The sequence below is a fragment of the Crotalus tigris genome, unplaced genomic scaffold (genome assembly GCF_016545835.1).
Source record: "Crotalus tigris isolate CLP2741 ecotype Arizona unplaced genomic scaffold, ASM1654583v1 scf7180000020899.430614, whole genome shotgun sequence".
Lineage (NCBI taxonomy): Eukaryota > Metazoa > Chordata > Lepidosauria > Squamata > Viperidae > Crotalus > Crotalus tigris.
Window position 1 is genome coordinate 223589 of NW_024098244.1, and position 27182 is coordinate 250770.

The 27182-nt window shown below is 41.5% G+C and overlaps 1 protein-coding gene across 17 annotated transcripts in view; it reads right to left on the minus strand.

Annotated features, from left to right (window-relative positions):
• The window catches only part of DNM2 (dynamin 2), a 190766-nt gene that overhangs the window by 113136 nt on the left and 50448 nt on the right, over positions 1-27182 (minus strand). For all 17 annotated transcript variants that reach the window (XM_039368678.1, XM_039368693.1, XM_039368692.1 and 14 more), the window contains exons 4-8: positions 22470-22673; positions 20755-20853; positions 18728-18888; positions 17906-18048; positions 961-1096 (exon numbers count right to left, since the gene is read on the minus strand). In XM_039368678.1, the coding sequence (XP_039224612.1) occupies positions 961-1096; positions 17906-18048; positions 18728-18888; positions 20755-20853; positions 22470-22673 (743 nt within the window). The remainder of the gene's footprint in view (positions 1-960; positions 1097-17905; positions 18049-18727; positions 18889-20754; positions 20854-22469; positions 22674-27182) is intronic.

Below are 27182 nucleotides of genomic sequence, written 5' to 3' on the forward strand. Positions count from 1 at the left end.
ATCCAGGGGAACATCATCCTGGCCTATTTAGCGCTTCATAGTATCACCCTCAGCTATATAGTTATTAACTATAACTAGTTAATAGAGTGCCTTGCCCTTTGGAATCACCTGACTAGCATAAATGAGCCTTTGCTCCACTTGTTTATTGGACCCGTGTCCTTCCTGGTTGGTCTCGCCTGCCAAGGAGGTGACACGAAGCTGGCTCCAGGTGTTGATCAACGCTTCGTTGAGGGAGGGGTCTTTTCCACAATCCCTGAAGGAGGCGGTTGTGAGGCCCCTGCTCAAGAAGCCTACCCTGGATCCGGCTGATTTAAATAACTTCCGTCCAGTCTCCAATCTCCCCTTTGTGGGGAAGGTTGTAGAGGATAGCTGTTTTTTATTTTAATCTTCTGTAGTTTTTTTAACTTGTATTTCTATATTTTTATTGCTGTAAATTGTTGTAAACTGGACTTCAGATTCTAGTAATATAGACATGTGAAAATTGAAAATTCTTAATTAATCAGCCAAAATTAGACATATCTAAGAATTCCCTTTTATACTACCCCTTTAAAACATTATAAAAAGAACTCTCTGTAAAAGATATACAGACTGGCTAAATGGATCAGAATTTATATAACATATAACAGACTGGCTAAACGGATCTGAATTTCCTAACACATAAGGTATTTCTATGAATATATACTCATGTATAGACAAATGCTTCTGCATAATACTCAGACTTTAACAGAAAGACAAACATACATATTCTGTTTACATTTTTACTGCCAGGATGTTTCCAAAACATTTTCAAGGAAAATAAAAATTTATTCTTTTTATGCACAGAAAAACATTGAAATGGAGTTGTTATCAAGTTTGCTGAAACCGTACAGCATGAAATCCATAGATTCAATCTTGGTGAACAACATATTTGAAAATCAGATATATATATATTTCTAAGAAGAAAAGTTTTTAGCACTTTACCTTAACTAATTCAAAGGGGAATCTCTCATGAAAAATGCGATTTATTCGGGCTCCACCTGAGAGTTCTAATGTATCCACTTGGTCTCCTGACCCCTCAATTCTCTTTTCAAAATCAACTGCAAACTGTTGGACCATTCTGCAGAAAGATAAATGAGGTAATGACCATTTTTTTAGGATTTGGTAAATCATGGAATTCTCCCCATGCAATTAAGAATGTTCAGAGATGCCTTTAGGTATTGAATCAACTTCTGTTGGCACCTTTCTATGGAAACGTAAATTATTGTCAGAAAGATTATTTGCCAGCTATTGGCAAATTTATCTTAATTTTAACATGAAACTCTAATTTTTTAAGTCACTATCAACTTTCTATGATACTTAATGAAAACTAATAGAACTTTATTTTGCTCATTAACCAATAAAAATACAATCACACACGTGTACACACATACCCTTTTTTTGTAATGAAACAGATATAGTTTAACCCGAGAGAGTTCAGATACCATGCAGTAAGATAGAATGTTTCTTATAAATTCTATTCTAACAAAGAGTTTCTTATTTCATCCCAAAAAAAGCTCCCAGAGAAGCTTAACTAAAAGAAAATCAACTTGGAATTAATACCAGCTATTTTATCTCTAAGCAGTCAGAAAACTTAAGGACTTCTACTATTCTAGGTTCAGTTCAGAGAATTTACAGTTTTAGAAGCATTCAAGAATCTGCAGCATCTTATAATTTTATTTATTAAATTTGTTTGCTGCCCATCTCAGGATTTAGAGGCCTATACACTAATGGTCAAAATATGAGGAATAAATAGGATGAACTTCAAATCCTAGTACATAAAGACAGGCAAGACATCATTGCCATTACCAAAACTTGGTGGAATGAAACCCATGACTGGAATGTACAGCTAGAAGAATTTAAACTATTCAAAAGGAGCAGACCTAATAAAAGAGGAGGTAGAAATCCACTATATATAAGAAATATATGCACCTCTATAGAAACACAAAAGATCAATGACAAAACCTTCATGAATGCATTTGGGTTAATGTAAAAGGAAAAAGGAATGACGTTGCCATAGGTGTATATTATAGACCACACCAACCAAATAGAGGAAATAGATGAAACTATTTGCTAATCACTTAGCTACAGTGTGCAGTATGCACACAACAATAATAACGGGGGACTTCAACTTCCCTGACATAAAGTGAGAGACAAACTCAGCACCTAGTAGATCAAACAGGTTCCTAATGAACCCAACAGATAACAGAAATGAAATGATAGAAGGGATTAAAGTTACAGGAATCTTAGGGAGGGTGATCTTGCAATATTGGAATTCAATACAGTGCAAGCTCAAACAATAGAACAAAGTCAAACTAGTCTTGGATTTTAAGAGAGCTAATTTCAGCAAACTTAGAGAGTGCTTGGGAAGCTTAGACAACTCTGAAAAGTATGATTATAAAAGCCCAGTCTAGCACACAAGCATGAAGAAGAAAAATAAGAGATCCCAAAAGAAACCAGCATGGCTGCAGAAACAACTCTCTGATAAATATGTCCCAAAGGTGCTTTTTCAGGAGGCAACTGGACTTTCTTGTTTTTCTTTGAAGACGTTTCGCTTTTCATCAAAAGCTTCTTCAGTGCAAATGGTTCCTTAGACTGCAATGTTTTCTGAAAATCCATTCATACTCCCATATCAAAAGTGAATCATTTGCGCTTCAGTTTGAGATGAAGACTATACAGACTCATCCCCAATAGCCTGCGCCTGTCTTCAACAGTGAAGGGACACAGGGCAGAAAACATCCTGCAGTCAAGAAGGCTCCTCACACATTTGCACTACTCAGGTGACTCTAAGACAGCGGTTCTCAACCTATGGGTCGCAACCCCATTTGGGGTCTATCGACCATTTCACAGGGGTCACCAAGGAAGGCTGTCCGCCATTTTTTCCCCTTTTCCAGCGGGTGCCTTACCTCCCTTGGGCTGGGCTAGCTGGTGGCCCAGCCGGTGGTCGGCCTGCTCCGTCTCTGCAGCTTGCCAGCTACGCCTCGGCTGGCGCAGAGGGCGGCACCACGCATGCGCGGCGCTCCCGGGCAGGGAAAGTCCTCGACTTACGACCGGTTGGGTAGTCCTCGACTTACGACCGGTTTAGTCCTCAACTTACGACCAGTTGGGGGTTGCGGCATTAAAAAGGTTGAGAACCACTGCCCTAAGGACACATGTAAACTGTCACGGTTCTGAAAGAAGAAGCTCCTCAAAGAACTTTGAGACATTGTTTACCTTCAAGAATCTTTAATTTGCAACATAGCTTCGGCATGTACATAGAGAAGCCAAAATCTGAATTGTCCTCCCCCAAACACACAATATCAAAACATAACTCACTCCTTCATTTAACAGTCCTTAATCACATTCTCCAATTAGTTTGAAGTGTGAACTTTCCCTCCCGTTATCTCCTCTTGCTACAACTAACCTTGAAGAATACTCTACTGAGATATTGTTATGGCTAACTAGTCCCCAGAACATTCTTCCCCCTCCCCTCCAACACCATCTCTTTTAACTCTAAAAGTAATACACAGGTTAAATAGTAAATGTCTGCATCTTTATATATTGTCAAGCAAGAACATCTGATGTTAGCAGCATTGACATAAACCTCCAAATGCCTTCAACAACTCTCTAAATCAGTGGTGGCGAACCTATGGCACAGGTGCCAGAGGTGGCTCGGAGCCCTCTCTGTGGGCACACGTGCCATTGCCTTAGCCTTGCCTCCCCCCGTGACCCCCTCCTCTCCAGCAGCCCCCCTGAAGGAGAGTCGCCCTCAAGCGTGGCCCACACAAAGCAGCGCAGCCAAGGACATGGCAGCCAGGCAGCGTAGACAAGACTCTGCCCTCACACCTCATCATGCAGTTGATGCTGCAGGGCGTGGGCAGAGGGTGTGGCTGCCATAGCACTGCTGGGCTGCCTGGGCGATCTGCGGTGGGCCCTGGAGGAAGTGAGTGGTCCTGTGGGCAGGCGGGGCAGGGTATGGGGGGGCAGAATGGGGGTGGGGCAGGGGGGTGGATCAGGGGCGGGACCAGTTTTTGGGTACTCGGTCTCTAAAAGGTTCGCCTTCACTGCTCTAAATGAATGCAAATGACCAGCTGTCTGCAAGGAACATAAATCCTTTCATTCCCCACTATCTAGTTAGAGCTGAAGAAGCTTCTTGGATGAGAAGCGAAATGTCTTCAAAGAAAAACAAGAAAGTCCAGTTGCCTCCTGAAAAAGCACCTCTGGGCCAACCATGACCTGGATGACTGAGAAACTCCACAGACATCTCTGATAAACAGAAAAACAAAAAGGGCAAATATAAAAAATGGAAAGTGGGGAACATTCCTAAAGCAGAATATCAACATATTGTATAGCCTGAACCTGCAAAGATGAAGTCAGAAAAGGCTGAAAATGAAGGTTTGCAACAAATGTCAAAAATAACAAAAAAGGTTCTTTCAACATGTAAAAAACAAGAAAAAAAATCAAGGAAATGTGTCAGTCCACTAATAGGAGAAGATGGCAAGGAAGTGACAGGCAGCAAGGAGAAAACAGGACTGCTTAACTCATTCTTTACATCTGTCTTTACACAAAAGGAAAAAACAGTCTATCAAAAATAGTACCATAAGACACAAGATTCAAATCAAATCAAAATAAGTAAGAACATTGTAAGAGAACACCTATCCATTCTAGATGAGTTCAAATCATCAGGTCCAGATGGATTACATCCCAGGGTTTTGAAGGAGCAAGTAAATGTGATCTCAGAACCAATGAACCATATCTTTCAAAGATCCTGAAGCACCAGAGATCTACCCGAAAACTGGAAAAGAGTTGACATGGTTCCCCATCTTCAAAAAAGGAAAAAAATGGATCCAGGAAACTACACACCTATCTGCCTGACATCTATACCTGGGAGGATCCTGGAAAAGATAATCAAGCAACCAATCTGCAAACATTTAGAGGCAAGAAAAATTATAACAAAAGCTAACAAGGGCTTGTCAAAAATAGATCATACCAAACAAATCTTATTGCATTTTTGACAAAATGACTAAATTAGTGGACCAGAGAAATGTGTTATACATAATTTACTTGGACTTCAATAAGGCATTTGATAAAGTAGACCACAATCTACTACTTGGCAAGATAGAAAAATCTGGGTTAGACAGTATCACTACCAGATGGATTTGAAACTGGCTGACCAACTGCACTCAACATATGTGTCATGGTTCAGACAGATGAAACTCTTCAAAAGAACGTCGAGGCATTGTTTACCTTAAAGAATCTTTTATTCAAGAAATAAAGTATCGGCACTATATAGTTGAAGCCAAAAACTAAATTCCCCTCCCCTAGGCACAAAGTAGCAAAGCGCAATTCCCTCCTCCAATTAATGGTCATAAATTATATTCCCCAATTAGCTTGAAACGCGGGCTTTCTCCACAGCTCTCCAGCCTGCCAAATTAACTCTGGGCTCAGTAACCTTGGATTCCCACAGCTGAGTTATTATTGTTATAACTAACTGAACTCTCATCCACATCCCCCCCCTCCCAGCATCAACCAGCTCTAAAAGCAAAAGAGAAAAATGACTGCATTTCCATCTGTTGTCAAAGCAATAACATCCAATGTTAGCAGTGTTGACATCCCCTCCCCCTTACAAGAAGGACAAATCCTGTAATGCAAACAAAAGCACAGGTTAGGGGTTGCCTCTTGGTTTGTTAGGGTGTTTCTTATAGATTCTATTAATGAGTCTGTCAGCTTTTACATCACTAGATTTTACCCAGGTGGCCTCAGACAACGGATATCCCTTCCATTGCACTAAATACTGCAATTTCCCTTTAAAAAACCTTGAATCAAGAATACGCTTTACTTCATAGTGAGTCTGTCCAGTCACTATGAGGGGTCCAGGTGCCTTCTTAGGGGGGAGTCTTAAGGTGAAATCTCGAAAAGGTTTCAACAGGCTACAATGGAAAACAGGGTGCACTTTCCCTAAGACCACAGGAAGTTTTAATTCTACCGTGACTGGGTTAATGATCTTTACAATGGGGAAGGGTCCTAAGTACTTTGGTCCTAACTTCTTACTAGGTAACTTAAGCCGTAAATATTTAGTCGACAGATAAACCTTTTTCCCAACTTGAAATGTCCTTTGAGGAGCCCTTTTCCTATATGCCTGTTTTTTGTATGTCTCGGAAGCTTTTTTCAAAGCAGTTTTTGTCGCTTTCCAGACCTCCTCCCACCCCCTCACCCATTGATCAAGAGTCTGGGAAGCGGAGGGTCCTTGGGGATATTCGGGTATTGGGCTGAATTCTTTTCCTGTGGCTACTTTAAAAGGCATGAAGCCGGTGCTGCTGTGAACAGAGTTATTGTAAGCCACCTCTGCGAAAGGGAGGAGGTCAGTCCAGTTTCTTTGTTGGTAATCCACACAGCATCGGAGATATTGCTCCACCATTGAGTTAGCCGATTCAGCTGCCGCATTGGTAGACGGGTGAAAGGCCAATCATGGTCCTTGAGATGAGCCAATTAGTTTGAGAAAACTTCTCCAAAACTTAGTGGTAAACTGCACCCCCATCAGAGCTTATTCGATTTGATGCACCATGCAGTCTGCAGATGTGTTTCAGGAACATCTTGGTTAGTCGTTGGGCAGACGGGAATCCTTTGCAGGCAATAAAGTGAACCTGCTTTGAAAACAGATCCAGATGACCGTATTTCCATTACTTTTAGGTAGATCTACTATAAAATCTATAGCAATTTCTTCCCATGGTTGGGAAAGGTCCGCCACCGGTTGCAACAACCCAGGGGGGGTTCCCCGGAATTTTTTTCATGGTGGCACATACAGCACAATTCCGGACATAGTTTTCCACATCCTGTTTCAATCCAAGCCACTAGAATTGCCGGTGGATGAGGTGTAGAGTTTTTACATATCCAAAGTGCCCAGCCTATTTTATGTTATGGCCGTGTTGGAGAGCATTAATGCGGAGGGTCTCTGGCAAGTATAGCTTTCCCCCCTTGTAAGCCAAACCATCCCTGCATATTAGGGAGGTTTGATTGTCCTTGAACCATTGGTCGGTAAGGAGCTCTTGTTTTATTTTCTTTGCCCCAGGGTCATCAGAGTTAGGGGATCTTGAAGGTGGGTCTCTGTGCGGCGTGAGTTGAGAAGCAGTTTGTGGATTGGAGATAATTGCCTCATTAACCTCTTCATGCTGGCTTTTGTACTGGGGCAGTCTGGATAGAGCATCAGCTAAGCAGTTTTTTCCTCCTAGTATGTATTTTAAGGTGAATTTAAAAGGGTTAAAGTACTGCGCCCATCGTACTTGTTTCAGGGACAATTTGCGGGGAGTTTTCAGTGCTTCTAGGTTTTTGTGATCAGTCCATACTTCAAAAGGCACCTTGCTCCCTTCTACATAGTATCTCCAGTTTAATAGAGCCCAGCGGATTGTGAAGGCCTCCTTTTCCTACACAGCCCACTTCCTCTCGCACTCAAGTGAATTTTTTCGAGATGTAGGCGCAGGGTTGTAGGGTCCCACTCTGGTTCTTTTGCAGTAGTACAGCTCCAACGGCCACGTCACTGGCATCGGCTTGAATTACAAAGGGCTTCCCTGGGTAGGGATGCTTTAAGACCGGTTCGACAGCAAATAGTCTTTTTAAGTTCTCAAAAGCAGTCTGACAGCTCATAGTTCATGCTAGTGGCTGGCCCAGATGCAGCTTTCCTCCCCCTTTGCCTGTTTTTAGTAATTCTGTAAGGGGTAGGGCAATTTTAGAAAAGGAAGGGATGAATTGACGGTAGAATTTGGTGAATCCTAGGAAGCTCTGGAGCTGTTTGCGAGTCTTTGGAGGCTATCACTCAATTACGGCTTTCACTTTGGTCAAGTCCACATCAATGCCCTCGCTGGAAATTCTGTAGCCAAGATAATCTAATCGGGTCTGGTAGAATGCACACTTTGATAGTTTGACATAAAGTTTGGCATTCAACAGTTTCTTTAACACTTCTCTCACTAGTTTTACATGGTCAGTCATATTCGTGCTGTATATTAGGATTTCATCAAGATACACTAGAACCCCTTTGTATAAATGATCATGTAGGACCTGATTAATCAGCTGCATGAAGACAACTGGAGCTCCCTGTAATCCAAATGGCATGACTTTAAATTGATAGTTTCTCGTGGGACAGTTAAAAGCAGTCTTCCACTCATCTCCCTCCTTTATCCTCACCCGGTAATATGTCTCTCTCAGGTCCAACCTAGTTAAGACACTCCCCTTTTCCAGGTGGGTAAGTACTTCAGGCGGGGGAGGGGGTATTTATTTTCCACGCTCATCACGTTCAGACCCTTATAATCCACGCAGAGACAAAGCAACCCATCTTTTTTCTTTCTAAACAACACCGGCAGACTTGGCCCGTTTGATAAATCTCCTCACTAGGATTTTGTCCATATATTGTTGCATCTCCTCCATTTCAAGGGGAGACATAGCATACATTCTCGGTCGTGGGAATTTGGCTCCCAGTAACAGTTCGATAGAGCAGTCATTGGGTCGGTGTGGAGGCAGGGTGTTGCATTCTTTCTCACTAAATGCCTCCGCTAGGTCCCAGTATTCAGTGGGGATGAGTGGCTCGCCTGGTTGAAACAAGGCAGCCATGTACGCTAGCTCATTGGGTGGGCTAAAGTCTCCTGTAATGTCCGTTGAGTTAAGGTGGGGGCTTGGGTCCTATAGATAACCTCATAGTCCTCATACCCTTCTCCCACCAGATAAACAGCTTCCATTTGTCCAACCAGGCTAGTCCTAGGATCAGAGCCTCAATCATTTTTGGAGCCACCATGAAATGAATGAACTCCCAGTGCTCATCTTTTTCTAAGCGTAGGGGTTCAGTCAATTGCATGACTAAAGTTCCTCCCATTAGGGTGCCATCGGCTTGCTCAAACCTCATGAGTTTGGAGGGCAGCCTTGCTCATATGCCAGTTTTCAGGGCAAGTGACAAGCTAATAATGCACCAGGAACATCCAGAGTCGACTAGTACTTTTAAATTTACCTGTGCCTCCGTCTTGGGGATTATGAGTTTTTAGGATAAAGGTAGTGAGAAAGGTGGAACGTGTTGACTCACCATCGGGTCGTTCTCTCCTTCGTCATCGCTGTTGTAGGAGGATAGAGTGGCAGCAGGTCCAGCTTGTGTCTCGGCACTCTCCTGTGTGGGGGATGTGACTTGGGCAATGGGTTCCTGCGTGATCCAGTTGGATTTCTCTTTTGTTGGATATTGGGCTCATTTTTTTTTCACTGATGCTCCTGATCTGCTCTGCTGCTGAAGGTAAGGGACCGGGCAACTCACTGCTCGATGTCCCTGTTGTCCACATCGGAAACACTTGTGGATGGCCTGGGATTTTCAGTAGCCACAGCAGTTGGAGGTTTTCGGGGATGGCGGCTGCCGTTTGGGTTGCTCTGGCCTCGACTCAGCTTCTGGTGGGGGTGGCTTCTTATAGTGGGCAAGCTGAATGTTTAGTCTTACTGCTGCCTGGTGCCGTTCTTGCAGCTGATCAGGGACTGCTCGATAGATATAGACCTGGGAGAAGTGGTCGTCTAGTCCCTCCTTGAAGTGATGGACCAGGGATTGCTCAGGCCACCTCTCTATCCTTGCTCTCAGTCCTAGGAGGTGTCATGGTTCCGACTAATGGAACACTTCAAAGAACTTCCAGGCATTGTTTATCCTAAAAAGTCTTTACTCATGTAAACACAGTGTCGGCACGGCATAGAGTATGCCAAGATCTGAATTCCCCTCCCCTGAGCACATAACATTCCAGCCTATTCCCCTCCTCTATTTTGCAGTCATAAATCACGTTCTCCAATCAGCCCGAAGAGCAAAGGTTCCCTTCTGTTTCTGTAGTCTGCGTATTTCTTATCTTAATTACTCCCCACAAACATTCTTTCTCCTCCCTTCCCAGCATTATCTAAGTTAACTCTAAAAATACCAGACAGCTCTGCATATTTTGTCAAAGCAAGAATATCCAATGTTAGCAGTGTTGACAGGAGGAAGCAACGGGGGCCTCCAACTTGGATACTTGCTTGTTATAGAAGTTGTTCAGCCACTCAGACGCCTCTCCTTCCAAGCTGGATGCAACCACATCGACCATAGCAGCTGGGTTCAGATAGAAATAGGCACAGCGGTTCAAGTGAGGGCGCACCTGATTGAGGAAAAAGATCAGCTTCTCCGGGTCCCCATCGAAGGTTGCTCTAAGAGGTGGCGCTATCAATTGTTGCTGGCCTCCCCACTTTGGATGCTGCACCCCCAACTGTTGCTGCCCCCCCTGGTGGCTGCCGCATTCCCAGTTGCTACAAGACTCCGAATGGTTCCTGCAAGCTCAGGGGCTGTTGCCACCCCATGGCTGTTGCTGCATTGCCGGTGGCTGTGGCATCCCCAATTGCTGTACGACTCCCAACAGTCTCAGCGGTGGCTGTAACGGCACCCCCAGTTGCTGTAGGCCTCCTAGTGGTTGCTGCATGGGCAGGGGCTACTGCCATCCCCATTGCTGCTTACCTGTGGGGGGTTGCGGTATCCCTAGTTGCTGTAGCCCCCCCCCAGCGGCACCGGAGGTTGTTGCTGGATTCCCACCAGTTGTTGCACATTCGGGAGCTCCACTACCCCCCAGCTCGCCTGCTGCACCACCAGAGGCTGCTGGCCTCCCACCTGTGGAGGCTGCAGCATCCCCCATTGCTGTATGAGTCACGGGCTGGGCGGTCGGTAAGTGCTTCGATCTGGGGTTGGGCTGTCCCAGTGACGGCTCGGGCTCTTATCTTGGTGGCGATCTGGACATTTGGAGGAGCGATGACCGGAGCTGTCTCTCCCCGCGGGGGTGGAGGTCCTGGGGGGTGGTTTCAAGGATGGGGAGGCTGCCTGATCTGCACAGGTGGGACTGGGGGGTTCCCCTTGTCAGGAGGTGGTGGCTGCCTCGCCGATCATCATGATCACTCGTGTATGGGGAACGGGAAGATTGTTCTCCACTTTTCATCTCTCTTGGTGGAAAGATCTCAAATCTTTCCACCAACTTCTCCACTGACTGACTACAGGCTGCGGACAGGTACTTCCACTCACCCAAGTCCTCAGTGGTAGTCGATTTTGTGGTTCTCCATCGGTCTCGGGAATGTGATGTGCGGGAATCCCCTCTTTGCAGTTCAACCTTGTCCGTCTTTGAAGCACTTGATGGTTGCAAGGCCATCTCAAGGTTCTGGAGTCTCTACTGTGGAAGGTCCACTCCGATAACCAGATCAGCTGTCCTCACGGCTTGTGCTTTGCCCCCAACTGAGAAGCCTGGAAAAATTCCTTCTCCACCGGCGCACTGGCTTGCGTTCCCTCCTCTGGAATAGCAGCCGCTGCCAGGGTGCTGGTTTCAGGCGCTCTTTCTCCATTCTGAAATCTTCCCCAAATCTTTGTCGGTTTATCCCTCAACTCTAGGGATAGCGACTGAGGCTCGGGACCCAAAGACAGTTAGGTAAAAATTGTAGTTTTTGGCTTAATGTTATGGTTCCGACAGATGAAACTCGAGGCATTGTTTACCTTAAAGAACCTTTTATTCAAGAAATAAAGTATTGGCACTACATAGTTGAAGCCAAAAACTGAATTCCCCTCCCCTGGGAACAAAGTAGCAAAGCACAATTCCCTCCTCCAATTAACGGTCATAAATCACATTCCCCAATTAGCTTGAAATGCGGGCTTTCTCCACAGCTCTCCAACCCGCCAAATCGTTATCAACTGTGGGCTCAATAACCTTAGATTCCCATGGCTGAGTTATTATTGTTATGACTAACTGGACCCCTATCCACATCCCCCCTCCCAGCATCAACTAGCTCTAAAAGCAAAAGAGAAAAAATGACTGCATTTCCATCTATTGTCAAAGCAATAACATCCAATGTTAGCAGCATTGATATCATGGTCCTTAGTGGAACTAAATCTATATAGAGGAAAGTATGCAATGTAGTGCTTCACAGTCCTATTGCTCCTTTTTTTGTCCTTTTATTTTTTATTAAAAAAAGGTTAAAATACAAAACTCCAAAAACAATCAACAGGAACAATCCAAAATTAAAGAAAATGAACAAGGTACATTAAAAAAACAGAAATACATATTTTTATATTATCGCCCCAAGTTGAATACTGATATATTACATTCTTAGTTTCCTACCCCTTACAAAACAGAACCAAAGAAATTTTGAACTTCTAATTCTGTTTGCAAATTATTAACCTGTCATCTATCCACTATATTATTGAAAAAGTAGTAGGTAGAACAAAAAACGGCAAGAGTAAAATTTCAAAATTCTCTGTTAACAAACTATTATTATATTCAACTCAAAAAGAATAGAATAGAATAGAATAGAATAGAATAGAATAGAATAGAATAGAATAGAATAGAATAGAATAGAATAGAATAGAATAGAAGCTGGAAGGGACCTTGGAGGTCTTCAGCCCCCTGCTCAAGCAGGAGAACCTATACCGTCAAGGACTAATCAGTCTCTCTAGTTAAGCTTCCTCCATTTCTGATCAGATTCTGATATTTTCAGGGCTGCCTTCCAGTCTCTGATTGCAGGGGGGGGGAATCAAGACACATCCAGCTTTCCCAAATAGGAAACAAGGAACCACTTGCTCCATCTTTTTCCAACAACTCTCCTGTGTCCATGAAGCCCAGAAATAGAGCTCAAAATCCCTGAAATATCCATCCAAAATTTAGCTTTCGCAAGCAATGCTGGTTAGATTTCTCAGGGTCTGTTGGTCTGTCCTTTGGGGGAGACCCAAAGCATCCCTCTATTGATTTCCATGCATTTTCCACAAAGCCTCATAGCATAATGAGATTTTGGGACCCAGGGGCAAGGGGATGGGGCTCACGGGGAAGGATGCCCATCAGTTATTGAGTGCCAATTGTTTAACATGTGTGGTATGCCAATGAAGGGTTTTGGGCTTTGTGGCACTGGAGCAAGGACTTCCTCTTTGTACTTAAAGTCCAGATCTTTGCTAGTGGGGAATTCTGGGAGTTGAAGTCCAGCTGTCTTAAAGTTACAAAGATTGAGAGAGATGGGCTCAATTGTTGTATGTTTGCTGAGTTTTCAGTTTGTGGGGATGCTTCCCCAAAATGAGATAGTCTTGGAGCACCGAAAGGAACAGGAATCCCTCAGTCTCTCCTGCCTGCATATCCTCCCCTCCCTTCCTAGCTGACAACAAGGGGTTAAGGGGCCAGAAGGCTGATGTTGCTGACACGCTGCCTGGAGCCCCGCCTCCTCCAGCCCAGCTCAGCTCCGTTTCTCCCTCAGATGGCAGCGTGGTTACCTGGAGCCCTGGCCTCTCCAGCCCAGATGCAGGTGGGACGGGCCAAGTGCAGCTTACCATATGCCTAGCAGGCTGCGATGGCAACTTCACCTTTGGGCTCACAACTTTCCTGGGCTAGAGGAGGGCGGAGGGTGGCGGAGCTCCTGTTGCTGCTACTGCTGCTAAGCGGCAGAGTAGGCTGACTGCTGGGCCAATGAGCGGTCGGTTGAGAGGCCAATGAGTTGCAACAGTTGCTGGGCTCCATAAGCCCATGTGTGCTTGCCTTCTACGGGCTGGCGCCAAGGCGGTGGGGGCCAGACCTTTGTCATTTCCAGGATACCTGTCTGGGCCGCATCCAATCATATGGCGGGCCATTTTTGGCCCACGGGCCTTGTGTTTGACATGTCTCATCTAAATTTTCAGTACATTGTACTTGTTGATCTTTAAAGTCCTCTGTCTTGGTATTAATTTCTTCCACTTCTGTTGTTTTTGGATTGTAAGTTCTTTGGTTGCGTTCAGGGTTTCACTTTGTAGGTTTAAGCTGGGATCTTTGTCTTTCAGTCTAGATTTAATTATCTCAGTAGCTTCAAGAATTTTTTCAAATATAAGTTTATAATTAGCTGAAATTTGTTGCTGGTCCTCCTCCATTTCTGACATAGTTATAGATGGTCTTTTAGTGAAGGCTATTTATTAATCAAGAGCCAGTAAGTGTTCACTTCCACAGTTCCTAAAAACCAATTTCACCACCCAGCTGTTCTCTCAGCTTTTTATCTTTTTTAGATAATACCAAGGACAGATCTGGGCTATAAGCAGGTCTCTTTGTCAAGAATATTCACTTGCTGTACCAAACTTTGCCACAAGATGTCCCTGATAGCATTTAAAGCAGTGGTTCTCAACCTTCCTAATGCTGTGACCCTTTAATACAGTTCCTCATGTTGTGGTGACCCCCAACCCCCCATCCAGCTGGCCGAGGGGTATCAAAAACTTGACCAAAAAAAGAGGAAAAAATGGGAAAGTATAGGGACTTGGGTTGGGTGCCTGCCTTCTTTCCCTCCCTTCTCTCCCCTTGTCCCTTCCTTCCTTCTTTTCTTCCTTTCCTTCACCTCCCTCTTAGTCTCTTCCTCCTTCCCTACCTCTCCCATTGTCCCTTCCTTCCTTTTCTTCCTTTCCTTCACCTACCTTAGTCTCTTCCTCCTTCCCTTCCTCTCTCCCATTTTCCCTTCCTTCCTTCTTTCTTTCTTTTCCTTCCTTAGTCTCTTCCTCCTTCCCTCCCTCTCTCCCATTGTCCCTTCCTTCCTTCTTTCCTTCCTTTCCTTCCCCTCCCTTAATCTCTTCCTCCTTCCCTCCCTCTTTCCCATTGTCCCTTCCTTCTTTCCTTCCTTTCCTTCACCTCCTTCTTAGTCTCTTCCTCCTTCCCTCCCTCTCCCATTTTCCCTTCCTTCCTTCTTTCCTTCCTTTCCTTCCTTAGTCTCTTCCTCCTTCCCTCTCTCCCATTGTCCCTTCCTTCCTTCCTTCTTTCCTTCCTTTCCTTCCCCTCCTTTAGTCTCTTCCTCCTTCCCTTCCTCTTTCCCATTGTCCCTTCCTTCTTTCCTTCCTTTCCTTCCCCTCCCTTAGTCCCTTCCTTCCTTCCTTTCTTCCTTCCCTCTTTGTCCCTTCCTTCCTTCCCTCCCTTCCATTGTTCTTTCCTTCCTTCCCTCTCTCATTGTCCCTTCCTTCCTCCCCCCCTCCGTGCCCAGGAAGGGACAAGGGGAGGGGGACAGGCTACCAGAGGCAGAGGAGAGCTCCGCCCAGCTCACTTGCTCAGCTTCGCCAGAAAACATGCCGCTTGCTAAGTTAGCAGAAGCCCCAGGATCAGCGCCAGGCTACAGCTGATTTGCGCTTCTGCTAAATTAGCAAGCGGCATGTTTTCTAGCAAAGCTTGAGCATGTTTGCTGGGCAGGAGCCAAGAAGAGCTGCTACAGCTGACCTGCTTCTTGGCTGCTCTGCAAAAGCGTGGATCAGCTGTAGAGGTTTGCCCCGATCTGGACAAGAGAGAAGGAAGGAAGGACAGAAGGGACAAGGGGAAAGAGGGAGGGAAGGAGGGACAAAGAGGGAGGCGAAGGAAAGGAAGGAAGGAAGGAAGGGACAAGGGGAGGGACAAAGAGGGAGGCGAAGGAAAGGAAGGAAGGAAGGAAGGAAGGAAGGAAGGAAGGAAGGAAGGAAGGGACAATGGGAGAGGGAGGGAAGGAGGAAGAGACCAAGAGGGAGGGAAGGAAAGGAAGTTCCAGCCAGCAGAGGCTTGGCAGCCCGGCTGCCGAAGAACAGAAGAGCGCAAAGCCAAGGAGAAGAAGGTGGCGGTTTCCTCCCAAAGGGGGATCCTTTTTTCCACCCCTTCCCTGGGTTTGTGGGGAATTTCTCATCACCAACGCTGACAGGTGCTCCTTCGAGCCCGCTGAGAGCTTTCTTGCCTCCTTTGCTTCTCTCCCCCCCCCCCCCGCTTTCGTGAGGATTGTGGCGCCCTTGGGAAGCCAATTGTGCTTTGAAGCTTAGGAGAGAAGGAGGAGTCCTTTCCTCCTTCCTTCCCTCTCTCCCTGTCGCCCCGGCGGGCTCGACATGAATGGGCAGAGGAGTCGAGGACGGGCGGGGTGCCAAAGGAGACTGGTGGCTGTCGCCAGACCTCCTGGCTGATAAGCGCAAGTTTGGGGGTCACCAGCTGACAGGCCCAGGAGTTGGGTGATGCGGTGGCCTCCCCTTCACTGACCTGCATGCACGAGAAGAAGTCAATCCGGTTGCTGCACAATGAGTCTCTGGGGAGGGTGGGGCCTTGTTCTGAGCCTGCGCTCTTCATGCGCCCCCTGCAGGGCACATTTGGTAGAGTTCGTGCAGACTGCCGCCAAGCAGCATATTTTCCACAAACAAGTGAGGTGGAGTGGAGGGGGAGAGGGAGAGAAGGCGGTTGACAAGCCCTGCCTAAGACCATCGGAAATATGTGTTTTCCAATGGTCTTAGGCGACCCGTGAAAGGCTCGTGCGACCCCCAAAAGGGTCGCGACTCACAGGTTGAGAACCGCTGATTTAAAGTCTTTTTCAGAACCCGGGCTAGGTTTTTATCCAGTTTAAGTTCTTTTTCATATTTTTTACGAGTAGATAAGGTAGCAGGTCCCCGTGAAAGTAGGAACTTTTTGGGTCCCCAAATATCAAGAAGATACAAATCCAATTATTTAGTTGTTCTTTTCAAGGCTTTATTTTCCCTAGGTAGTCAGCCGCCGCCATTTTGGAGGGTGGGAGGAAGACGTTCCCTTCCCTCTCTCCTCACAGGGGGAAGAAATTTCAAGAAGCTTTTAAAAAGAAAGTACTTGGGGTACGAAGAAAGGTAAGATCTCAGCCAATTCCTCCGTGGTGCTTTCGAAGTGCTTGTTGGTAATTTTGGCCGCGGCTGGTAGCAGCTTAATGATTGGCCATGTTAATGGCTGATTTTTCCCCGTCAGTTCAAAGAGCTGCCCCGGACCAAACGGGAGGGCTGCCGCCCTTCCGCAATCACTTGGGGGTCCTCTTCATGCTTGTCGCCCCTCCAGGTGACTTTCTACCCTTTTCAGGGTCCCCCGGCGGGAGAAAACTGGACGGCGGAGACAGCAAACGTCCTACATAGCCGCCAGCGCCGCGATTACAAACCAGAAGCCCATCACTGGAGATTTTTAAGAAGAGACTAGACATTCACCTGTCTGAGACGGTATAGGTTCTCCTGCTTGAGCAAGGGGGTGGACTAGAAGACCTCCAAGGTCCCTTCCAGCTCTATTCTATTCTATTCATCAAATTTGGGAGATGACACTCAGAAGATAGCTCAAGATCCAGAAGGATCTTGTACACTGGGCCCTATCCAACAAAATGAAATTGAATGGTGGGAAAAATAAGACTGTACACTTAGACAAAAGAAAAACAAAAACAAATGCACAGGTATAGACTAGGTAATTCCTGGCTCAATAGCAGTAACTGTGAGAGGGGATCTAAGAGCCTTAGAGGACAACTACTTAAACATGAGCCAGCAGTGTGCTGCAACCACCAAAAAAGCCAACACAGTCCTAGGCTGCATTAACAGAGGGAGAGAATTATGTGAAGTGTTATACCACTTTATAATGCCTTGGCAAATCCACACTTGGAATATTGCATCCAGTTTGGTTGCCATGATATAAAAATGATGTTGAGACTCTAGAAAGAGTTCAGAGAAAAACAACAAAGATGATTAGGAGACTGGAGGCTAAAATATGAAGAACAGTTGCAGGAAATGGGTATATCTAGTCTAAGAAAAAAGGACTATGGATCACATGTTAATAGTTTTCCAATATCTAAGGGGCTGCCACAAAGAAAAGGGGATCAAGCTATTTTCCAGAGCACCTGAGGACAGGACAAGAAGCAACAGATCGAAACTAATCAAGGAGAGATCCAACCTAGAAATAAGGAGAAATTTCCTTACAATTAGAACAATCAATCGGTGGAATGGCTTGCCTTCAGAAGTTGTGGGTGCTCCATCAGTGGAGGTTTTTAAGAAGAGATTGAATAGCCATTTGTCTGAAATAGTATAGATTCTCCTGCTTGAGCAGGAGTTGGACTAGAAGACCTCCAAGGTCACTTCCAACTCTGTTATTCAGTTTTTTGTAAATGAGAACCAGAGTTTAATATAGAGTTGACCTACTGTAATAAGGCTTTGGTTTTCCTTGTAGGATCATCAGGACGAAAATTCTTATATTCCTCCACCTCCTTTTCAAGTGACAGCAGCTGACTCTGCAGTTTGCTACGCAAGGATGGCAGGGTGTCCCGGATATGATTTGTCAATTGCTGAAGAGAATATATGAAGCACCAATAAGTTTATATTAATATTATTACATAATGTTTCTTACTACTAAAATAAGCCATCCTCCCTTTGAAGCCAGTGAGGCTGAATCATGCACTATTTGCTTAAGTACTTGCCAGTCTATTTTGCTCTCAAAGAAGAGTACTGATCTGATAGACAGCCTACTTGATTGGGAAATGATAATAATTAGAAGGTAATTATAGTACTCAAGAATCTTTACATTCCATTCTCTCCCCAACATACTTTGTTCTCATTATTGTAAATTAAGAAAGAGCAGAATCCTTTTATGTAATGTCATCTATAGAACATCTATGGCTTCAACAAGGTTTTCTCACATTCAGTAGAAATGTATTCATATTTATCCAGTATTAATACTCCTGCAGGTTTGTTTATGCCTGGTATAGAAATCTAAATTAACTATAAACCAAGATACCCTTGTTTCTTTGCAATATCTGAATTAGCTCTAAACTGAAGCATAGCTAATTGAATTATGGATGTTAAGACAGAGAGAAAAACTCACATGTAGGTTTAAAATAAGAGAGACACCTTCTCCAATAATATACACCATTAGAAAGCATAAAAGAAACTTGTAGTAATGTTCAGCTGAAGGTAAAAAATAAGAATGAGCCAAGAAAAATGAAGACTGCTGTAGGAACACCTTACCTGGTTCAAGACCTTCTGCAAATGGGGAGTTCCCATGCGATCAGCCATATGTCTGTAAGCAGGATGGGAAAGGAAGAACTTGCGCTCAGCAGCCAATGCTGCTCTGATATCCTTTTTACCATCAATATCCTTCTGGCTCCGGTTCACAACTCCAATGTAGCCTACAAAGGGACAACTCCATATCTTAAGTTCTGTCTTAATTTATGCAGGGCCAAGAAGAAATTTTGAGAAAGGTAGAATGAGACAGTGCAGCAACTTAACAAAGTCAGGTTAGAGTATACTGGTAACAGAGGGAATATACTTCTATCACTGAAGTCTAGAAATCCATTTTTAAAACTGTGAACATAATGTTATTATTTCTTTGCATAAAACACTCTGGATCAATAGGATCTCACCCTGAACAATCTGCTTGTCAATCATGTCATCATACTACTGATCTTAAATGACCATTTTTAACATAGAAAAAAGGAATTCAAAATTATATAGAAAACTAGAATGGAGTACCTGAATATAAGACCACAAGAATGTACTTATTTTGCGTTTTATTCTAGATGCAGAACAATGATTCTCAATTGGACTAAATGGATAATCATAATCATAGTTTGTGAAATGAGTAATCACCTAGTCCTGTACTAATTATCTATTACCAGATAAAGCTTGTCAATTTAATGGCTATCCAAGGGAATAGTATGAAATCATAACCTTGATGTCCAAGCCAATAGGACAGCAATTCAGCAATTTTTGCTGAAATGCCCAAGACTAATCTGACTTATGTATTTCTTTTACATATCAACTATTCATATGACCTATATTAAAGCACTTTCTGCTGAACTATTTCTTAGCTTCTAAATAACTATTCTAAACAAGTATATATGGCTCCAGCTTTTAATGCTTATTTCCAGAGGAAAAAAGATAGATAATTACAAGTAACCTATGATATCAGATGCTTCCTAAGACCAAAAGGTATCCAGTATAAGAAGATGCTGCTGCCTGTATTAGCTTTTCAAATTTCAGTGGGTTAGAAATCACAAATGATAAAGAGGTAGAATCATTATTTTACCTGGAAGGAAGAAGATTCTTAATTTAAGATTATCTTACCTTAGAAAGGATAAAAGTAATTAATTTTTCTGTTATGTTATTCTATTTCCATCTAATGTCCTTTTGGATATATTGTTAGTTGGTGACTCACTACTACTATGAATTGAAACATATGTATGTTAACTAAGTGCATGAAATGTGCCAGAAGCAAGGACATGACAGAACAACTTTCAAGACCTGTCAATTATACCTTCCTAATGACAATTTCGAGACAAATGATGCTCCAAAGAACAGCTACAACTGTACCACCAAAGATTTAAAAGCATCTCAGAAAGAAGTTCAAGTCTTATCTCTTCTTTCATTCCATGAAAGAGGGTCAGAAAGGGAAAAAAGCAATACTGTAAATTAGTGAGTGTCTGATATATTAATGAGAGATACATGGTATGTGAAGTTATTATTTAAATTACTTAAGATGGTGGATAGCATTCATCTCAGAATAACTAGTAAAATGAATCTAAACAAGCATAGTGGGCTTGATTAAAATTGGATTGAGGGGTGGGGCAGTTGAAAATGGAAATCCCTGAGGAACTCCACCGAGAAGGGATTATGAGCTAGGTTCTCCCCATCCCAAATCAACACTAATTGGAACTAACCCTAGAGGAAGAGAATCAACGCAGAACTATGCCTCCCACTCCTAGTCCACAATCCAGAAATATGTCTTGATCAACAATACTGAAAGATGCCAAGAGATCAAGAAGAGCATGGATGAATGCACCATCCCCATCCCACTCCCACCTGAGCTCATCCACAAATGCAATCAATACTGTTTCAGTCCCATAATTCAGACCTGCAAACCAACTGAAAGTAGTCAAGCTATTCTACTTTTTTCAGTATTCCTTCCTTGTTTTGCCTATGAATTTAACTAACAACCCAAGAAAGGATTCACTGAAAGAAATATCCATCAGCTATCATTCTGAATGGCTTTCTACCTCTCCGCAGAGGTAATAATTTATTCTCCAAGATATCTCTGGCATCAGTGCCTTCATCCATCAGGTCTAGCTTGGTTATTACTCCAATTGTTCTTAGGCCTGAGAAAGAAAAAAGAAATGTAATTGAATTGTAATCAATTTAGCAACTTCTAAAATAATTTTCTCAAGATCATTTTTCTTTGCAAAATAATAATAGCAATAGCAGTTAGACATATAACTGCTTCATAGTGCTTTATAGCCCTCTCTAAGTGGTTTATAGAGTCAGCATATTGCTCCCCCCCCCCAACAATCTGGATCCTCATTTTACCGACCTCAGAAGGATGGAAGGCTGAGTCAACCTTGAGCCAGTCAGAATTGAACTCTTGGAGTGCGCAAAGTCAGACTGTAATACTTCATTCTAACCACTGTACCACCATGGCTCTTAAAATAATCTTTATATAATATAGTATGTATGACAAATTTACCATCAGTCAATTGCAAAAGTAGCTTACATCCTGCGATGATGCCTCTAATACCATCAAACATTAACGTCTGCCTATCTCAAGCCCTATGCCAAGTCCAATATAAATATCTGGCTGACTGCAACGAACTATAGCAAGTAATAAAAAATTAGCTGAAATATATTACAACAACATACTTAGTTGAGCTGGCTTGTTTAGGTTTTGCATTTCTGTCTCATGTCCCATTTATTTTATAGAGCTTCTGGAATGTTTTAATAGCCTGGCCAGCAGCATAGAATTAAAAAGTTACTACTCTAAACAATAGAAATTTACTCAATTTTGTTCTTATTTGCATTTTGAGGTAAAGCAGTGGTTCCCAACCTTTTCTATACCCCGCACTCCTAGAATGCTTCTGATATATTCTCGCACCCCTTGCAAAAGTTTGAAATAACAGCAACAAATTATGCATATACTATAATTTTGAAAACCCAAGTTTTCGCACCCCCTGGAATATCATCTTGCACCTCTGGTTAAAGAGTGCTTTAATTTTATTATTTCTTCCACTTCTTCTCTGCTTCCCTTCCTATCAGTAAAGAGCACCTCTTGGCACACTCCTGTGTCACCACTCCTATGCGAGCTGCATTAGCTGCCAATTAGCTTCAAGTCAATTCAAGATGTTGGCTATTACCTATAAAGCCCTATATGGCATAGGCCCTATATATCTGAGAGAATCTCCAACTGTATCTGCTGGCCTGTACGTTCCAGCAGATTGCATATGTTCCAGGTTCCCTCAATTAAACATTGCCATATTGTTGGGCCTAGGAAGTGTGCATTCTATGTTGTGGCTCTCACCCTCTGAAACAGCATTTTCCCCAAAGATGGCATCCCCTCTCCTAAAGTTTGAAAAACTGGCTTTGGCCCAGATCTGGGATTAATGCTTACTATTTGTTCAGTGGCCCCTATTTTGTTTTTGTTGATTTTGTTGAGCTCTGTATTTGATTTAATATTTGTCCGTTTTTATATTTTCTCTAGTTTTGTTCGCTGTCCAGAGTCCCCTGGAATTGGCCAGCCAATAAATTTAAATAAATAATAATACCAGAAGATTTCTTTTAAGTCACTGAAGTCTTATCAATTGCTATTGCAATTATAGAACAGCAACAGCATTTTGGTACCTGGACAAATCATCATAATTTGCTATTTTGGAATCTCACACTAGTCTGTGATGAAGAATGTATATATGCACTGCATCCAAGTAAATATAAAAACATAATTTACCTTGTGGGTCAACTTCTTTAGCCTGCTTGAGCGCATCAGAGTTGGCCAAATCCATATTGGCTGGAGTCACAGCAAGAATCAAGCTGCTCTCTCTGCTAATGAACTGCAAAATCATATCTTTGATCTGGTATTCTATGTCCTGAGGTTGGTCACCCACTGGCACTTTAGTGATACCCGGAAGATCAATCAGAGTCAGATTCAACACTGAAAAGGAAATCAGCAAAGACTAAGACCTTCACTTGAGAAATGCTCTTTTGTCTTAAAATCAACTGAAACTTAGAGATTTTTCCAAAACCTTTCCACATTGGGGGGGGGAGCGACTATTAAGGCCAAGAATAAGCTCATTTAAATGAAAGAAAGAAGGAAATTAAAAATTAAAAAATAAATTAAAGTCAGCTTTATAACTACCATAACACTCTCACCTTTTAATTATTATATTCATAAGTTATGACATTATTTTCAGAGAATTACAAAACAATTTGCTCTTGAGACAACATCTACATATTATTTCTTTCAGTATTTTCCTGAAGGTAACTATATAGACTTTTGCTGTTAGTAACATTATAAAAAAGCACTTCTAATTTTCCTTACTGCAGTTACAAATCTATTTTCTCTCCTTCCTCATTAAAGTTATATAATAATTTCCCATATTCAATTGTTTTAATCTGCACATCCAAAAACCACCATTCAAAACATTTTCAAAATGCATGAGACGGCCATCTATACAATTCAAAATGAAGCATTTTGTGAAATGCAACATTTCATATTGAAATATTTTGTACATCCCTACTTTCGTGTATGTATATATGTGTGTGTGTGTTGTGTGTATATGTAAATGTATGACAGCATACATATAGCGTACATAAAGATAAATGTATATTCCTATCAGACAGCTAATTAGATAAAAAAGGTTCTGAAAGTCCTCTTTTCCTTAAAAAGATAATGAGATTGAAAGATATTTTCAACATTTGGGATCTGACTTTTGACTTTTTTCTGGTGGAGCTTCATTCTTTCAATATCATCACTTCAAGAAATAGGACAATTTGCCACCAAATCATAATCCAAAAAGCTTTAATATTTTTACAACTCCACCAAACGTGAAAATAAGTTGCATCCAAACTACCACATCTCCAACATTTAGGTTGCAGGTTTGGGTACATACAAGACAACTTTTTAGGATCCAGATGCCATCTATAAAACATTTTATAAAAATTTTCCCTCAAATTTTGAGCCTGCGTAAATTTAACATTTCTAATCCAAATTAACTCCCATAAATCCAATAAAATCGGTTCCTGAATATTCTGAGCCCATTTAATCATACAGTCTTTTACTAACTCTGTTTCCGAAACCAATTTTATTAACTCATTGTAAATTCTTTTAATATGAGCATATTTCTGATCTTTAATCTGAATTACCAAATTTTCATCTGCTAAAGTAATTCCCACTTTCTTATCTAAGGTCCACCTCTCCACTATTTGCAAATAATGAAACCATGATTGTAAAATATTTTCTTGCCTTAACAAATCTGAAGACTTTAGTTGCCAATCAGTACCCAACCAAATAAGTAATTCTTTATACGAAATATTATCAAAATTCACCCCCTTAGAAACCTCCTGAATTGCTTGTCCAGGAATCCCCCAAATAGGTATTTTATAATTTAACTTATAATAATACTTCTTCCAGACTCGAAGTAAAGCATTTCTTAAAATGTGGAACTTAAAAACCAGATCTACTTTCTTATCAAAAATTAAATATGCATGCCAACCATATAATAAATCCCAACCTTAAGAGCAAGAATATTTTTATTTGTTAAATTGAGCCAATCACTTACTAAAGTTCAAGTGGCCGCATCATAATATAATTTCAAATTAGGTGCTTTAAGTCCACCTCTTTCTCAAGTGTCTTGTAAAATCTTAAACTTTACCCTTGATTTCTTCCCACCCCAGATAAATTTATTGATACCCTTCTGCCACTCATCCAAATTAGCATCCTTCTTTAAAATAGGTATCATCTGAAACAAAAAAAGAAACTTTGGTAGAACATTCATTTTTACTACTGAAATTCTCCCCAACAACGATAGTTGTAATTTTTGCCAATCATTTAAATCTTTTTGTACTTTTACCCATAGGTGTTCATAATTATTCTTATACAATTTTCCATTAGATGTTGTGATATATACTCCTAAATACTTAACCTTATTAACTACTTCATAACCTGTTGCTTCAGCTATAATATCTTTTCCCTTCATAGACATATTTTTCAATAATATTTTAGTTTTGTTCTTATTCACCTTAAAACCAGAGACCTGTCCATATTGCGCTAAAATTTCAACCAAGTCTCTGACCGAATCTGTTGGGTGGGATAACGTCACAACCAAATCATCAGCAAAAGCTCTCAGCCTATAATCAATCTTACTTATTTTTATTCCTTTTAATTTAGATGAATCTCAAATTTTAACAAGTAAAATCTCCATTGTTAACACAAATAACAAGGGGGATAAGGGACACCCTGTCTCGTACCTTTTTCTATTTTAAAAACATCTGTTAATCCACCATTAATTATAATTTGTGCCGATTGTTGCTGATATATGGCCTTGAGAGCACACAAAAATTTATCTCCAAAGTTCATTTCCTCTACGACTTTCAATAAAAATTTCCAATCTAATTGATCAAAAGCTTTCTCAGCATCTATAAATATTAAAGCAGCAGGGATTTGGTTGTTCTTATCCAAATACTCTATTAGGTTAACAATTTGTCTTACATTATATTTCATATATTTTCCCATTATAAATCCAGATTGGTCAGTATGAATCAATTGTTTCAAAACCTGCATTAATCTATTTGCCAGTATCTTTGCAAAAATCTTATTTTAAAATCTGTATTTAAAAGAGATAAAGGCCTATAATTTCTAGGTTGGGACAGATCCTTCCTGATATAAAAGCCCTTCTCCAAGATAGCTCTGCTCCCAACAAAATATCATTGAAAAGTTCCTTTAATGGTTCTATCATTTCTTCAGATAGCATCTTATAATAAATTGCTCTTAGTCCATCAGTACCTGGAGTCTTGCCAACCTTCAATTGTTTAATTGCAGAAATAATCTCTTCAGAAGTAATTAAACCATTAATCCCATCACATTGGTCAATCATAAGTCTAGGAAAATGTGCTTCCTGTAAATGTTTTTCTATGTCTAAAATTTGTATAGTTTCACTAGCGTATAACTTTGAATAAAAATCTAAAAAAGTCTTTTTAATCAAATTTTGTTGATACACTTCTTTACTTTATAAATTATTTTATCTATAGTTCTTGATTTCTGTTTCTTACGTAATTGATAAGCCAACCATCTACCAGGTTTATTTGCATTACAAAATGTATTGTGTTTCATATACCTCAAATTAGTTGCCATCTGATCCGCTATTAACATATTAAATTGCTCCTTAAGCAGAGTTATAGAAACCTTTAAGTTATTATCCATTGCGTTTGATATTAAAATCTTTTCCTTACATTTAATCTCATCTTCCAACTCTTTATGTTTCTTAATCTGTTTACATCTATGAGCATTATTCATAGAAATCAAAATCCCTCTCATATATGCTTTACTAGAATCCCATACCATTGGCATCGAGGTATGCCTTATTCATGTTCCAAGCAAAAAATTCCTTTAAATAACCTCTACATCTCTGTATATTCTCGTTCAACCTCCAAGACCTTCTAGTCCCTTCTTCCAGAAAAATTTCCAACCATATAGGACTGTGATCTGAAAATATTCTAGGAAATATCTTGATATTCTTCACCCTAGAAAAGAAATCATTAGTAACTAAAAAAAAGTCAATTCTAGAATAAGATTGGTGCCTATCTGAGAAAAAGGTAAAATCTTTTTCCTGAATATTCCATTCTCTCCAAATGTCTCTAAGTACCAAATCATCCTTTAAATCAAAAAAAGCTTTAGGAAGTCTTGCATGATTAGAAACTTTAGAAGAATCCTTCTTATCTATACTTGAATCTAAAACACCATTCCAATCTCCCATCATAATAACTGACTTGTAATCCAAAGAAATTAATTTCTGGTGAATCATCTTGTAGAAATATTTTTGTTGTTGATTGGGAGCATATAATCCAACAAGAAGAGTTCTCTTATCATTTATTAATAAATCAATAATGACATATCTGCCTTGTGGATCAAAATCAATTAATTTCGGTGAAAGATCCTTTCTCACATAACTACACCTCCTTTTTTCTGCAAAGCAGAAGCTATGAAGTGTACCCCCAGCCGGGGGCTAAACAAGTAGTTTTGATCTTTAGAAATAATATGAGTCTCTTGTAAACAAATAATATAATTTCTGTGTTGTTTCAAATAATGAAAGTCTTTCTTTTCTGTGGTGAATTAAGGCCATTAACATTCCAGGTTAGAAGCTTTGCCATTCTTGGCAGGTTGAAGCCTTTGGAACAAAACCTCTAAATTTGCAGTCGATGACCTCTTTGGCCTTGCTCCTCCCACTGGCTCCGAAGTAGACTGTGGTGAAACTCCATCATCTACCTTTTGTTGTTGTTGTTGTTCTCTTTCTCTACATTTATGAGCAGCACGTGTAATTCTCTGTTCCCTTGGGTCTTCTCTTATTTGCAAACTCTGTTGCATAGATTCAACCAATAATTCTTCTCCGAAAAGTGGCATTACACCTACAGCCAACTGTGCTTCTGCCTTGCTCTCATCCTTTTT